Raw genomic sequence first — 15,908 nt, forward strand, 5'->3', positions numbered from 1 at the left:
TGTTATTTTTTTGACCTGTCCAGTGAAGGCCCATTCTTAGTACAGAGAGCATTTCCTTGGCTCCCTGGTTTATTGTGGCCAAACAAGAAACAGAAAAAGTAGGATCAGACCTGCCAGCCACAAAGGAAACCATAAGTCTAGGTGGCACACCTCAAATTGTTTCTCCAACATTTACTGACTTCTTGACTCTGTGCTAGGCACTGTGCTAAGCCCATGTGTGTTATCACATGTTTATCTTCACAACGAGTTTGTGGACAAGGAACTATAATTTGCCCCTCTTTATGGGTGAAAGGTGGATAAGGTGGCTACCACTAAGGGACACAGAGGTTGGGAGAGATCACATAACTTCCCTGAGGCTGTGCAGAGGCCATCAGATGCAAGTGCAAAACCCACGTGTCACATTTTCCTGGACTGATCCTGTAAGGTTTCATTACACTATCCTAGGGATTCTCAAAGTGTGTGCCAGAGATTCCTGGCATGAAAATATTTTCATAATATGACTACCTTGTTATTGCCATTTTCACTCATCCCCTCACAAGCAAACAGATATTTCCAGAGGCTCCATGACAGGAGACACCATCATTGCTCTGAGAGCTGATACAATGTGTGCTTGGGTAGTCTTATGTTTTATGAATGTCTCAACCTTCATTTCTAATATTAGTAGACATAACACACATAAGCAAATGCTCTTTGGGGTCTTCCATAGTTTTTTAGAGGACAAAAGGATTCTAAAACCAAAAAGTTTAAGAACTGCTGCACTTCACTAATTATAAGGTGAATAATAAAATATTTGCCAATGCTGTTTTACATGTTTAAATGAAAAAGGTAGTAAAACTCCCCCTTTTTTTCCCAGGAAAAGCTGAAATAAACATCATTGTAAGGGGAAAAAAATATCTTGGAAAAAAGAAAAATCCAGAAATTAATTGGTTAGGCCTGGATGGCAAGTGAAATCAGCGGGGGAATGGGCAAAGTAAATTTGGGCCATGGAGGCAGAAGTTTACAAGGCTGGTGATGGGGCTTAAGAGGGGGCAAGGCCCAATGGAGCAGGCAGGGACCAGCCTCAGGGTCAGCTAAGGCAAGATGGCAGGCATCCAGCCAGAGGAGCGCTCTCCCCTCCAGGGCTGGGGGAGCTCCCCAATGATCTACATTGGGTACTTGGAAATTACCTAGGATTTTCATAATAAACTTCTTGCTGATAAATGGAAATACTTATTTTAAAAAGAAAAGTGGTCAGCTAATATGAAGTTTACTTTAAAAAATAAAGGAAGCACTGTGGATTAAAATCCTGAATTCTATGGAACAGGGGTCATCATTTTAAAAAGTAACCAAGTACAACAGCCAAGATTTGGAAGCAACCTAGTGCCATTGACAGATGAATAAAGAAGCTGCAGTATATACATATGTGTACACACACACACACACCACACTCACACGCAATGGAATACAAGTTGGCTATAAAAAAAGAATGAAATCTTGCCATTTGTGACAACATGGATAGAGCTAGAGGGTATTGTGCTAAGTGAAATAAATCAAACAGAGAAAGACAAATACCATATGATTTCACTTACATGTAGGATCTAAAAAAGAAAGCAAATGAAGAAATAAAATAAAATAGAAACAGACTCACAGATACAGAGAACAATCTGGTGCCAGAGAGCAAAATGTAAGGGAATGGCAAAACAAGGAAAGGAGATTCAAAGGTGCAAACTACCAGTTATTAAGTATATAAAACTTGGGGATGTGGGAAGCCTGGGTGGCTCAGTGGTTGAGCATTTGCCTTCGGCTCAGGTCATGATCCTGGGGTCCTGGGATTGAGTCCCACAATGGATTCCCCACAGGGAGCCTACTTCTCCCGCTGCCTATGTCTCTGCCTCTCTCTCTCTGTGTGTATCCCTCGTGAATAAATAAATAAAATCTTTAAAAAACAAAACAAAACTTGGGGATGCAGTGTACAGTACAGGGAATATAGTTAATAATATTGTAACAACTTTATATGGTGGCAGATAGTTGTTAGATTTGTTGTTGTGATCACTTTGGAATGTATATAAATGTCAAATCACTATGTTGTACAGCTGAAACTAATCTAATATTGTATGTCAACTGTATTTCAATTTTAAAAAAGGAAGTAACCGCGAAAAAAATGCAGTAAACTTAAGGTGTTTCTCCTTACACCATAGAGGAGTTTCTGCTTGTTGGAGAGTAATATGTAGAAGCTCAGTATTGGGAAATAAGTTTGCTGAAATTTCCCAAATGCCTGGGGATAGGTATCTTACTAGGATTCCCAAGGCACATCTCATTGCTGGAGAAAAAAGTGCAGTCCCTATACAATTAAATAACTTGGCGTTTTGCTTTAGTCTGTAATAACTTAATGGTGTTCTGACTTTGAGGAAATTTGTGATATCTCTAAAGAAGAAGGTAAAGCTGACATTTTATTTGTTGGCCTCCTCCTATTTCCTGAATACACTGTATGATTTCCTGCTTTGTGTCTTTGCCTTACTTGAAACATGCTATTCTAAAATCCTGATTTATTTTCTCATGGAAATCCCAACCCATTCCCCAAGGTCCATGTTCCCACTACCACCTCTAGGTCTGACTTCCTCTAAAAAGCCTTTCTCTAACGTACCCAGTCCTACTGATGCTATCTCCTCTGAATGCTCACAATGCATCGATACATGACTATGGACTACAGATGTGCAGCCTCATGTGTCATTGGGTGGAATCACTGGATGGATGTTGTGGTTTCCAGTCTTGTCTCCCTGATTAGCTGTTTGAGGGTAGCGACCAGGCCTTCCACTTTTACTTCCTTCTTAAAATCTAGAACTCTACCCAATGTAGGATAGTGCCATGTACAGAGAAGATAGTTAACATAACCTCCTGCATTGCTTGACTGATTGATGGTTGGCAACTTGAAGTTCCCTTCCCTGGCCTGAATTCTGAAGCTGACTGTCAGTGGACTCACTGGCAGCCAGATTCTCAAATGGTAGGCCTTGTTGACCCAAACAGTTAATTGATGTAGGGGATTTCTGCTTGCTAAGAGGTAAGGATTAGGTGTCAAGGGTCAGTACCATAGAGCAGAAAGAAAAACAGAAAAAGAGTCAGGGGACATGAATCCAACAGCTCTGCCAACAGCTAGGTGACCTTGAACAAGTTCCTTTAAGAAGACTGACCTGTAGTTTCTCATTTCATTCTTTTCCCTTCAGTTTCACTGAGATTTAATCGACATGTAGCGCTGTGTAAGTTGAATAGTTTTTCATTTCTTACACAGGGCTAGCTCTGCCTTCCTTGACTATCTCACAGCACTGGTAGGAGGATCAAACATTATTTATAAGCTGTAAGGCACTATAATGTATAAGAAATTACCAGAGACTTTCATGGGAGCATGATCCAGCTCAAAAGTAGAGAATTAGTCTCTGCCTGGGGACTTTACTTAAGATAAGAATCATTTGCTAGAAAAAAATAAATAATGATAGAAGGAAAACAGGAGAATGTATTATGAGACCAGTGCCACTTTATAGTGTTTTGTGGTGACGGTTTAAAGAGATTCACTCATGCCAAGCTGACATTAGTGACAACAATATTAACCAATCTCTCAAGAGCTAAAACTCAGAAAGAAGCCAATTAGAAAACAAACCAAGCCATTCATGCTGAGCTTCTAATGGAAGCCTGTGATGAGAAATGATTGTTTCAAGATACCTTGAAGACTTGGGTCTGTGCCCTAAACATCATGAGCATCACAGGATCCCAGTACTCACGAATGTACAGGTAAACTGAAGGAAGCCATTAAAGCTAAGCCTCATACTCTATTTATTTGAGAGTCCTATATCAGCTCTATTCACTTCAAAACAAAAAATATCTGGTGAAAGTCACCAGGCAATGTGAGGACCGTAAGAAACAGGCAGAAAGAAGGGATGCTATTGGTGTGTATGATGTGGCATCAAACACAACCCAATGAGCGGGCACTTGTCTGGATGTAAAGGAGAAAAAAAGTAAGAGTGATGACCTAATCCACCTTTTTCACACAAGTATCAGTTTCTGCCACCCAGGAGTGACCCAAAGTACAACAAAATTCTACAGGAGGGGGAAAAAAACCCCACAGAGCTCAAACGAAACCAAAATTAAGTGCAATGCAGCCTCACTGCCCTCAGAGTGTATTCAAAGTAGCCAGCTCTGGCAAAAATCCTGCTTGCTGCCCTAGCAGGTACTGACACCCCTGCTAAGTCAAACCAACCAGGAAACCCAGAGGAACCGGCGGTGTAGTCCACAGGCAAGGGATGGGGAGTGGAAGGAGGACTGAGTCAAGAGGGACAAAACAGACACCTTCTTATTCTCTGCTCTTCTAATGTGAGATAATAATTGGAATGTGATTTGAAACAGTTGATCAAGTCTTATGATTTAGGGCCAACCTCTACGCTCAAAAAATAAACACCAGTTAAGACAGTTTTATTTTTTTCCTGGACTTCAAGATAAGTACATGAGATCTCCTATTCATCTTAGAGAGTTCATACTTTGCCTCATTTCATATGAAGGAAACTGAAGTAGAGAAAGTAGATGGGTGACTAGCCTAAAAGTGACAAAGCTGGGTTCCAACCCTTCTTTGGCTCCACTTTCAGGGTTCTTTCTGAGATGACCATTGTGCTCCATATAAAACTGCAGCATTTCAAAAGTTCTTACTGTCCTTCTTACCAAGCTTCCTGGAATTTCTTCATCCTGCAAGGCTTCTCTTGATTCCGTCGACTCCGGAACCATCGTTCTACCTGGCGCTCTGTCAAGTTACACTTCTTTGCCAGTCCATAAATATCAGTCTGAAAAGGGATAAAATGAATGAATGGGTGATAAAGAGCAGTCAGGTTGGCAGGTAGTCAAGAAAATGTGATTGGGTTATAAGAGCTTGTGCATTGGAGAGGAGAGACATTCTATGTTAGAGCTTGAGCCAGGGAATTTACCTCTTTTGCTTATGTAATCACACACATAGACATATACACACCAAAAAAAAATTCCCAGTAATTCTAAGTTGCTAAGAAATATCAATACTCCATAATTTGGCAGCAACCCATACACTCGAGCTGCAGACGTGAGCTCACTCATTCAGCGAAGTTTTATCTAGGCTTCCTAGGTGCCAGGTAGAGGAGTACAGTTGAAGATGTTGATCAGATCCAACTTCCTCATTTTTCCTATGAGGAAACTGGAACACCAAGAGTTTTAGTAAGTTGTCCAAGACCTAAAATTAATAAAGTGAAGACAAGAACTTAGGCTAGTGCACTTTCTGTTCTTTCACACAATCTTTGTGATGGCTCCAAAAGATAAGACAGGAAAAACTCAAACAGGTGTTGGCCATCCCTTTCACATATCATCAGATGTAGAGCTTATTTCAAACTAATCCAAAATAATTCTAATCATAAAAACATAAAGATAATAGAATATACTAATGGTGATTGCTTCTCTTTGGGAAGCAGAGCTCATTTTTAAATTTGGAAATAATATGGATTAGCTCAAAGGTCATAAATTCTGGAAGTTCTCATAGGGCCAGACTGAAAAACACACATGATTGAGTGGATCAGGTCTGGTTCACAGTGGGATTTTAAGTCATATTCTTTTGCACTGGCAGGTTTTATATGCTAAACCTGCAGTGTTTTCAACTGACACAAAGAAATAAGCTCTGTAATTTTTTGGAAATACCTGCCCTCTTGGTCTTTCATTTTCCAACACAAGTTCAAGACATACTTTCATTTCCTCTTTACTAGAAAAATACAGTTGCATCAAACTGACCTTCAGTTTCAGTGTTGAGGAGACCAGCAGAAAACAGCAAAGCACCTGCCCTACTCCAAAGGTATAGCTAGCTGTGAGCCAGCTCTAGCTGATGGCTCCCAGACTGAAAGTGTACATCGAGAATTTTGACGTGAAATCACTAGCATTTTTAAATGCTTACTAATGCTTCAAAATAAATTTAAACCAATCATGGACCAACATACCAAGGGCTGAACAAAGCCTGCCTGATGGCTGGACACCCAAAGCCTGGGAGCAGTCATCCAGTTTCTATTGTGTTATTGTGTATAGTTCAGGCACACATAATTGTTCAGGTGCACAAGGCTGACAGTAGATAAAATCCATAAAGAAGATCTCACACTCATGAGTGGACAAGGACTAATTGCAGTTTCTATATACCTACTAAATTGCTACCTGTTACTTGATCTGCAAGAAGGAAAGCAAAACAAAACAAAAACAGGATATAGCCAATATTATACTTTGTTTCCCTGTAAACTGCCCTAATACCTATGCTTTTACAGGCCAAGCGTTTTCCTGCTGTTGTTTTGTTTCTGTGCTCTTCTGGAGACTGAACTGGCAATCATTTATTGGTGCCTACTTCTTGCAAGCATTGTGCTTAGTTATTGAGGATCTAAATGAATAACACTGATATGGGCTGCCCCTTCACAGGGTGAAGTGTGTCTGGTGAGGAAGTAAGAAAATAAAACAAAGAATTCTAATAAGACACTATGAATGCTAAGAGAGGGTAAGATTAGGATACCATGGGACCTAATTCTGTGTAGGCACCTCCTGGAAGTAACATGTGTGCTGGACCCTGAAAAAAACACCTTGAGAAGGAGGGGATAGAGAAGGGAAGCATCCTGGCAGAGGGACTGGCGCGTGAGGTCATCTGGAGATGAGAGCATGGGTGAGCAAGGAACGGCAGAGGAACAGAAGTCTAGCAGGGTAGAAACATATGAAGAGGAGGGGAGGAAAGTTATGGCTAGGCTCACATCAAGGGGGGGGCTCTGTCTGGGATTTATCTTGGGGGTGACAGGGCATTTGCACTGTTAAAATCCCCTCCCAGCAGTATGCACAGAATGGAGGAGCAGTAGTACGTCTGGAGGTGAACACAGTATTCACTTTGCCCTTGCGTCCAAGCTCTGTATTCCCACAGCGAGGACCTTGTACTAGACAACTCTGGAGGTCTGGATTCACTAATCCACACAGCTCATCATACTCCCTTGTGGGAAGTAATTCAATTTTATTATTCCATCACTTCTATAGATATCTGCTTAATACTTGTGTCTAGGAATAGCACTCGAACATGATTTGAAGCAATTTATTTTCTGTTTTGGAGCACAGATGAATCTGGTTGAAAGTCAGTCTTGACAATACTGGCTACATACACTACAATATCCTTGAGACAGAAATCCTCGTGCAAACTCAAGTTTCTGGAAATAATTTCTTCTTGATACATAAAACAAGCATTTATTGAACACCTAAAATGCACATAAAATTGTGCAAGATGTTATATTAGTACTACTTTAACTGTCACATGGCTCTTTTCTCTATAGAGCAGGGAAACTTGATAAAGAACAAATTTTCTAATTTTAAATTTCCTAAAAAGCTGACTTTTTGCTGAAGCTTTTGCTATAGCAAACATATCAAGTAATTGATAGCATAGCACTATTCTTTATGTTTTATACAAGGAATTATCCATCTGAGTTATTCTCAGGAAGAGAGAAAAATAATAAGGACTCCCTGAAAGAGCCCAAATTTTTCACAAGCATAGCTAAATAGTTGCCCTTTTGAAAGATGTGAAATGATGCTTGGGCATTATTATCACCAGTGGTAGCAGTAGTACTGAAATGAACAACGGCAGTCAGAGCACGTGGAAATAAAGAAATGTGAAAATAGCTTGTCAGGCTGTCCTCATTTCAGGAAAAAAGAAGAAGTCCAGTACAGAAGCTAAGGGTAGAGCAAGTTACAGACAGTGCTGGCTAGTTGCAAACAATTCTGGACATGATCCCTCATACTATGTGGTCAGACTTGCATATGCCTCCTTTGGGCAGGGAGCCCACCAGACAAATAATAGAAACAGTCCTATCGGGTCGCCTGGGTGGCTCAGTGGTTGAGCGTCTGTCTTCAGCTCAGGGAAGGATCCTGGGGTCCTAGCATTGAGTCCCGCATCAGGCTTCCCACAGGGAGCCTGCTTTTCCCTCTGCCTATCTCTGCCTCTTTCTCTTTGTGTCTCTCATCAGTCAATAAATAAAATCTTAAAAAAAAAAACAGTCCTATAAAAAAGGCAACCAAATTCAGCAAATAAAGTTTAGCACCCTTTAAAAAAATCTATCTATCCTAAACTGTGCTAGGATATACTCTTGACTTTTAAAATTATCAGTGATCACAGTCTGTATTCATCATAGGGGGTGTGCCACTTTGGGGTCAGTTTTTATTTCATCTCTCATTTTTAACTGTGGTGGAAATGAAACTGGACCTGCCTCGCTACCTTTTCTACAACTATTAGATTGAGACCTTTTTTGGGTGCACTACAACATTTCATGAACTGCATCTTGTATTGTGAAAAAAATTCTGACTTTCCTGGGGAGTGAGCAGGAGCGCGGCACATTTCTAAATGTGTGGAGGCTCTGGATTTAAAAAAGTGTCCTACTGGGATCCCTGGGTGACGCAGCGGTTTGGCGCCTGCCTTTGGCCCAGGGCGCGATCCTGGAGACCCGGGATCGAATCCCATGTCCGGCTCCCGGTGCATGGAGCCTGCTTCTCCCTCTGCCTGTGTCTCTGCCTCTCTCTCTCTCTCTCTCTCTCTGTGTGACTATCATAAATAATTTTTTTAAAAAAGTGTCCTACTCATGACAGACACTCCAATGAACACTTTCTTAATGTGTGTAATATATATCAATGGTGCCACAATCATCAGAAGTGTCAGATAATGGGCTACTCTGCCTTAACAGTGGTCTTTTGTGATTAGGATACTTTGTATATACACTATTATCCAAAAATTTAATTTTGATCTTTATACCCAAATTATGGCATTGATTATTAGTGTTAAATACTCTAGTTAAACACAATAGTTCAACTGTGAATACTGGTTATCTTATAATATTTCTGTGTCATTTTATACTATGCTTGGAATGCTGTCAATAGAGGGAAAAACCTGTCAATAGAGGGAAAAAAAATCCAAATGAGTCAAATCATTTGATGCTCAACTAGAACAGATATCTTGTACAGATGAGGTAACGCACTGGTGACTGGAACATTAAGAAAGGAGGTTTTTTTTTTTTTATTTTTAAAATCCGAAACCAAAGAACTTGCACTTACGTGAGATGGTTGTCTTGTGGAATGTTTGAAAAAAGTCTCTAAGACAGTATTTGGTGTAATCTTCTTTCGAATTTCCTCTTTAATGCCAAATGTTTTTGCTAGAGGCGTAGCAATAAATCTACAAAATATGAAAGAAAGTCCAAAATCTAAGAATGAACCCACAATGACAACAGAAAACTCAAGCCATAATTTTAGATTCCAAATGAAGAATCAGCCACAGGGTCATATTGTCCTTGGGCAACCTACAGCCAAGTCTGCCTTGCAAAGAAGTTCAAGAAGAGCAAATTTTGAGACCCTTTAGGCAAGAAATAACTTAAAAAAAATAAAATACTTGCACCATTCTAAAATCCACTTTAGGTAAATCCAAATACATTTATATTTGAGATTCAGGAATTGGAATAAACCATTCCAACTAGAGTTTTATTTTAAGTCTCCTACAGATTAAAATGAATAATAATTTTGTTATTAAAAGTTTTACTTTGTGATATTATCTTAAAGAATTACTACTATATTCCTATTTGAAATTCTAACTTATTGAAAAAAATGTCATGACTCTTGGATAAATGTCTAGGAGTGGGATTGATGGGTGGTTTGACAAGTACATATTTAACTTTATAAGAAACTGGCAAACTGTTTTCCAGGTGGTAGCAGCACTTTGCACTCCTGTCAGTAATGTGCCAGAGTTCCAGTTGCTTCATATCCCCCACCGACACTTGGTATTACCAGTCCTTTTAATCTCAGCAATTCCCCTGGTTGCATGGGTTTTCATCGATTTTTCACTCTAATCTTTATTCTTTCCAAACTTCTACTTGCTATAAGTTTAGTTTGCTCTTTTTTCTAGTTTCTTCAGGTAGAGATTTATTGATTTGAGGTCCTTCTTTTTTAATATAGGTTTTTGCATCTATAAATTTCCTTCTGAGCACTATTTTGCTGCATCTTATAAGTTTTGATATTGTGCTTTCTTCATGATTCATCTCAAAGTATTTTCTAATTTATCATGATTCCTCCTCTAACCCATTGGTTATTTAGAAGTATGCTGTTCAATTGCCACATATCTGCTAATTTCCCAATTTCCATCTGTTACTGACTTCTAATTTCATTTCATTATGATTGGAAAACACACTTGGTGTGATTTCCATTTCTTTATGCTCATTGAGACTTGTTTTACAGCCTAACATATGGTCTATCCTGGAGAATGTTCCTGTGCATATGGGAAGAATGTGTCTTCTGTTGTTATTCGGTGCCATGTTCTACAGATGTCTGTTAGGTCTACTTGGTTTACAGTGCTGATCAAGTCTTCTATTTCCTTATTAATCTCCCTCCTAACTCTATCCATTATTAAAAGTGAGATATTCACATCTGCAACTATTTGTTGTCTATTTCTCTCTTCAGTTCTATTAGCTTTTGCTTCATCCATTTCGGAGCTTTGTTGTTAGGTACATATATGCTTAGAATTATTAAATCATCTCAATATATTTATCCTTTTATTATTATAAAATTTTCTCATCTCCAGTAACAGTTTAAAAGTTTATGAAAGTCTAAATTGTCTGATATTAGTATAGCCACTCCAGGCTCTCTGTTGGTTACTGTTTGCATGGTACATAATTTTCTGTACTTTTACTTTCAACGTATTTATGTCCTTGAACCTCAAGTGTATTTCATATAGAAAGCATATAGTTGAAAAAAAAAGAAAGCATATAGTTCGATCATGTATTTCTTTAATATATATATATATATAATTTATTTATTTAAGAGAGAGAGAGAGCATGGGAAGGAGCAGAGGGAGAGGGACAAGAAGACTCTGCTAAGCATGGAGCCTGACATGGGGCTTGATCTCACAACCCTGAGATCTTGGTCTGAGCCAAAGTCAAGAGTCAGATGCTTAACTGACTAAGCCACCCTGGCACCCCAGATCATATATTTCTATCCATGTCTCCTGTCTATGCTTTTTAGTTGGAGTATTTAATCTACTTACATTAATGCAAATTAGATTTAATTACTGATAAAACAGGATTTATGTTTGGGATTTTGTTATTTGTTTTCTATATATCTTGTCACTGTTATTTCTCTATTCTTCCTTAAGTTATACTTTTTGTGTTCAATGGGTTTTTTCTAGTGTATTTTTAAAATTCCCTTTCTTAAAGTATTCTTCTTTTATTTTTTTAAATATTTATTTATTTATTATAGAGAGACAGAGAGTGCAAGTGGGAGGAGGGGCAGATGGAGAGGAAGAAAGAGAATCTCAAGCAGATTTCCCACTGAGTGTGGAGCCTGACTCGAGGCTTGATCTCACGACTCTTGAGATCATTACCTGAGTCAAAATCAAGAGTTGGATGCTCAACTGACTGAGCCACTAAGGCACCCCAAAATATTCTTTTAAAATTATTTTCTTAGTGGTTAATCTGGGGATTACAATTAACATCTTCATTTATAACATTCTAGTTCAGATTAATACCAAAATAATTTCAGCAATATACAAAAACTTCATTATGTCCCCTTTCTGTGCTGTTATTATCATACAAATCATATATTTATAAATTGCGTTCTCATCAACACAAGATTTATGATAACTGTTTGATGTAGTTGTCTTTTAAATCAGATAGGAAAAAATGTGTTACAGACAAAAACTACATGTATACTTTCTTTGTATTTCTTTTGTAGGTGACTTGTAGTGCTTTTTATTTCTTCATACACATTCAAGTTACTGTGTTATGTCCTCTAATTTCAGTCTGAAGGATTTCCTTTGATATATCTTGTAGGGTGGCTCTAGAGGCAAGAAATTCTTTTTTCTTTAAAGATTTTATTTATTTATTCATGAGAGACAGAGAAAGACAGAGGCACAGGTAGAGGGAGAAGTAGACTCCCTATGGGGAGCCCAAGGCAGGACTCAATCCCAGGACTCTGGGATCACAACCTGAGCTGAAGGCAGATGCTCAACCTCTGAGCCACCCAGGTATCCTGGAGGCAACAAATTCTTCCAGTTTTTGTTTATCAGGAAATGTCTTAATTTCTCTTTCATTTTGAAAGATAGTTTTACTCAGTTGACAGTTTTTTTTCTTTCAGAACTTTTTTATGTCTTCCCATTGTCTTTGGCCTCTATGGTTGCTGATAAGAAATCAACTCTTGTATGTGATAGATGCTCCTCTTTAGCTTTTAAGATTTATTGTCTCTGTCCTTGGATGGTTTGTTTGTGATGCATCTAGGTATGGATCTCTAAATTTACCCTACTTAGAATTTGTTCAGCTTCTTGCATGTGTAGATTAATGTTCATCATCAAATTTGGGGACTTTTTAAGCCATGTATTTCTTCAAATATTTTCTGTCCTATCCATTTTCTCCCCTTCTGGAACTCCCATTATGCACATGTTGTTATGCTTCATGCTATCCCACAGAGATGTCTCAGGCTCTTCATTTTCTTTCATTCTTTTTTTTCCCCCTCTTCATCAGATGGCTCTTCATCAGATTTCCCCTCTTTTACTTGCTCAAATATGCTGTTGGGCTCCTCTAGTGAATTTTTCACGAGTTATTACACTTTTCAACTCCAAAATTTCTCTTTGGTTTCTTTTATAATTTCTAATTACTATCTCCTTATTAATAGTCTTTTTTTTTATTTTTTTTTCCTTATTAATAGTCTTGATTTGGTGAGATATTGTTCCATTCTTTCCTTTAGTTCTTAAGCATATTTTTCTCTAGTTCTTCGAACACATTGAAAATAGATGATTTAAAGTCTTTACCTACGGGACCCTGGGTGGCTCAGTCAGTTAAGTGTCTGACTCTTGATTTTGGCTTGGGTCATGATCTCAGGCTTGAGAGATAGCGCCCCACATGGATCCTGCTTGTGATTATCTCTTTTCCCTCTCCCTCTGCCTCTCCCCTGTTCACACATACTCTCTCCCTAAAAATAATAATAATAATAATAATAATAATAATAATAAATTAAAAAATAATAAAGTCTTTGTCTACTAAGTCCAACATCTAGGTTTCGTAAGGGACATTTTCCTTAAAGAAAAGGAACTACTTTTTCCTTGTATGGACCATACTTTATTATTTCTTTACCTGCTTTATAATTCTGTTGAAAATTAGACATGTTAAATAATATAATGTGGCAACTCTGGAAGTCAGATTATCCCTCTCAGAGTTTGTTGGTTTTGTAGTTTATCATTGTCCATTTGTTTGTTTCATCCTTTATTTGAACTCATCTATGAGGTCTGTATTCTTTGTTATGTTTGGGCACTGGAGTCTCTATTGGATTAGCTTAAGTGTCACCTAATGACTAGACAGACATTTACTTATTTGCCTGAATAACTTTCAACACTCAGCTTCAACACTCAGCTAGGCAGTTGTCAAGTTTGCCTTAGACTTCACTTCCTCTTTTCACAGATCCTTAAGATCATCCAGAAATGAGAGCTAAGGGCTTTCTCAGATCTTTTCTGGGCACATGGAGAGCCCTGGGTATACCCAAAGCTCTGCAAATTCAAGTGTTCTTCTTATTTCCAAGAATATGTCAGAGCTTTTCAAAGCCCACTCTGACATCTCATTTTCAGTTTTTCAGTTTAAGTGGTTTGGTTGGTCTATTGCTTGCCCCAATAGTTACCTACAACCTCAGGCAAGTCCAAAGTTAATCAATTGCCTCTACTTGTTTTAGATAAGCATCTTTAGGGAAAATATTTTTCTGACTCAGGTCAAATAAAGACAGTCTTTTAAGTATTGGTTTCCACAGGGAGGTCAGATAATGACATTTCTCTGATAGTGATATTCTATTCTGCTCCCTTCAGTGGCTGCCAGGATACTAGTTTTCACTGAAACTGTAGGTGGTTGGGTTTTCAAGGCTCTCTGAGAGCTTTATAGAGCAAAATAGGGAGCGGGCAAGTTAAAATGCCACAAAGCTTGCTGCTGTTCTCTTCAGGAGTCAGCTGTTTTTCTTAAATAACAGACCCTGGATTGCTAACCTTTGGTTAATTCTGAAAAGTTGATTTTGACAGTTTTTGCTAGTTTTCTGATTGCTTTTAGGAGAGAGAATTTTTGGAGGCCCTTATTCTGACATTTTTGTTAATTTCTAGGGTGTAGTTATTTTAATTTGCATTTTGCTAATGACTAATGACGTTGGACACCTTTTCACGTGTTTATTTGCCATTTACATATCTTTGGTGAATTATCTACTGAAGTTTTTGCCCATTTTAAGAGTCAAGTTATTTGTTTATTTTTGAATTATAAGAGTTCTTTATATATTCTGAATTTAAGTCCCCAGATATATGTTTTGCATATATTTTCTCCCATTCTGTGGCTTGTCTTTTCATTTTATTTCCATTTAAAAAATAACCACTAAGGCATTTTTGCATATCATATAATTCACCTTTTCCAAGTATACTATTCAGTGATTTTTTAAGTAAAATTACCAAGTTTTACAGTCATCACCACGTATCAGCTTTAGAAGATTTTCATCATCCCAAAATAATCTCCCATGCATATTTATTGTTAATCCTGTTCCCTCTCACCCCTGCCCCAGGCAATCACTAATCTATTTTCTGTCTTTATGGCTTTGTTTTTTTGAATATTTCATATAATGAAATCATACAATAATATGTGGTTGCTTGTGTCTGGCTCCTTTCAATGAATTTAATGTTTTTTGAGGTCCATTCATGTTTTTGGATGTATTTGGAGTTCTTTCCTTTTTATTACTGAATAATAATTCATTGTATGGGAATATATACATTAGCAATGTCTCTTGAAGAGCAGGCACTTTAGCAAGTTATCAAGGGAAATAAAAGCATGTGCCTGTACAAATTTTTATACTTGAATATTCATAGCAGCTTTATTCATAATAGCCAAAAACTGTAAACAATCCAAATTTCCAACAACTTGTTAAAGGATAAATAAATTGTCTACATATCAATATGTTGAAAAACTATCCAGCAATGACAAGGAATCAGTGATACATACAACAACATGAAAACAATCTCCACTGCATTGTGTTAAGTAAAAGAAGCCAGGTGCAAAAGACTACCATCTAAATGACTCCATTTGTAGAAATCGAAAAGGCAAATGATGCTGACAGGAAGCGTATCAGTGATTGCAAAGAGCTAGTAGGTGGGGAGAAGATGAAGCAGATAGGGTACAGGAGAGTTTCTCAGCTGATGGAAATCTTCTATATAATTGTGGTGATGGTTACACCACAGTATAGCTGTCAAGAGGCATCAGATTTTGGATAAATTTATATGTAAATCAAACCTCAATAAAGCTGTTTTTTAAAAAGATTTATTTATTTATTTATTTATTTATTTATTTTTATTTTAGAGAGAGAGTGTGTATGCAAGCAGGGGCAGGGGAGGCAGTAGGGCAGGCAAAGGGAGAGGGAGAGAGGAACCAAAGCAGACTCCATGCTGAGCACAGAGCTCAATTCAGGGCTTGATCTCATGACCCTAAGATCATAACCTGAGCCAAAACCAAGAGCTGGATACTTAACTTACAGCATCACCCTGGCACCCCTAAAGCTGAGTTAAAAAGTAATGATACGACCCTATTCTTTCTCCAGTTCTAACAAAGACTCTATCTTCTGCCAGGTCAGTCTATTTTAGCACTTAGAGGTTTCTGTGTTTAATTAAATGCCAGAAATTTCAGTTATGAATGATCATTTAGCCCTTCAATTCACTTTTTTATAATCATGGGAGTTGAATAAATTTTTTCTAAAATAATTTGATAAAATATATAAGCCAATCCAACTTCCAGATGGGCTAAGTTCTCCTGGAAATGGCCCATACATTTCAGAGACATATAAAAACAAACATCTAAGTATGCACCAGATGTACATAGAGCAATGTGCATAGA

General features: G+C 37.9%; 1 protein-coding gene across 3 annotated transcripts in view; it reads right to left on the reverse strand.

Moving 5' to 3' along the window:
* CERS3 (ceramide synthase 3) overlaps positions 1 to 15,908 on the reverse strand; it is a 109,660-nt gene that overhangs the window by 63,237 nt on the left and 30,515 nt on the right. For all 3 annotated transcript variants that reach the window (XM_055326100.1, XM_055326102.1, XM_055326101.1), the window contains 2 exons: positions 9,085 to 9,202; positions 4,684 to 4,802 (listed from right to left, as the gene is read on the reverse strand). In XM_055326100.1, coding sequence (XP_055182075.1) covers positions 4,684 to 4,802; positions 9,085 to 9,202 — 237 coding nt within the window. The remainder of the gene's footprint in view (positions 1 to 4,683; positions 4,803 to 9,084; positions 9,203 to 15,908) is intronic.

Source organism: Nyctereutes procyonoides, unplaced genomic scaffold (assembly GCF_905146905.1).
Source record: "Nyctereutes procyonoides isolate TBG_1078 unplaced genomic scaffold, NYPRO_anot_genome, whole genome shotgun sequence".
Classification (NCBI taxonomy): Eukaryota; Metazoa; Chordata; class Mammalia; order Carnivora; family Canidae; genus Nyctereutes; species Nyctereutes procyonoides.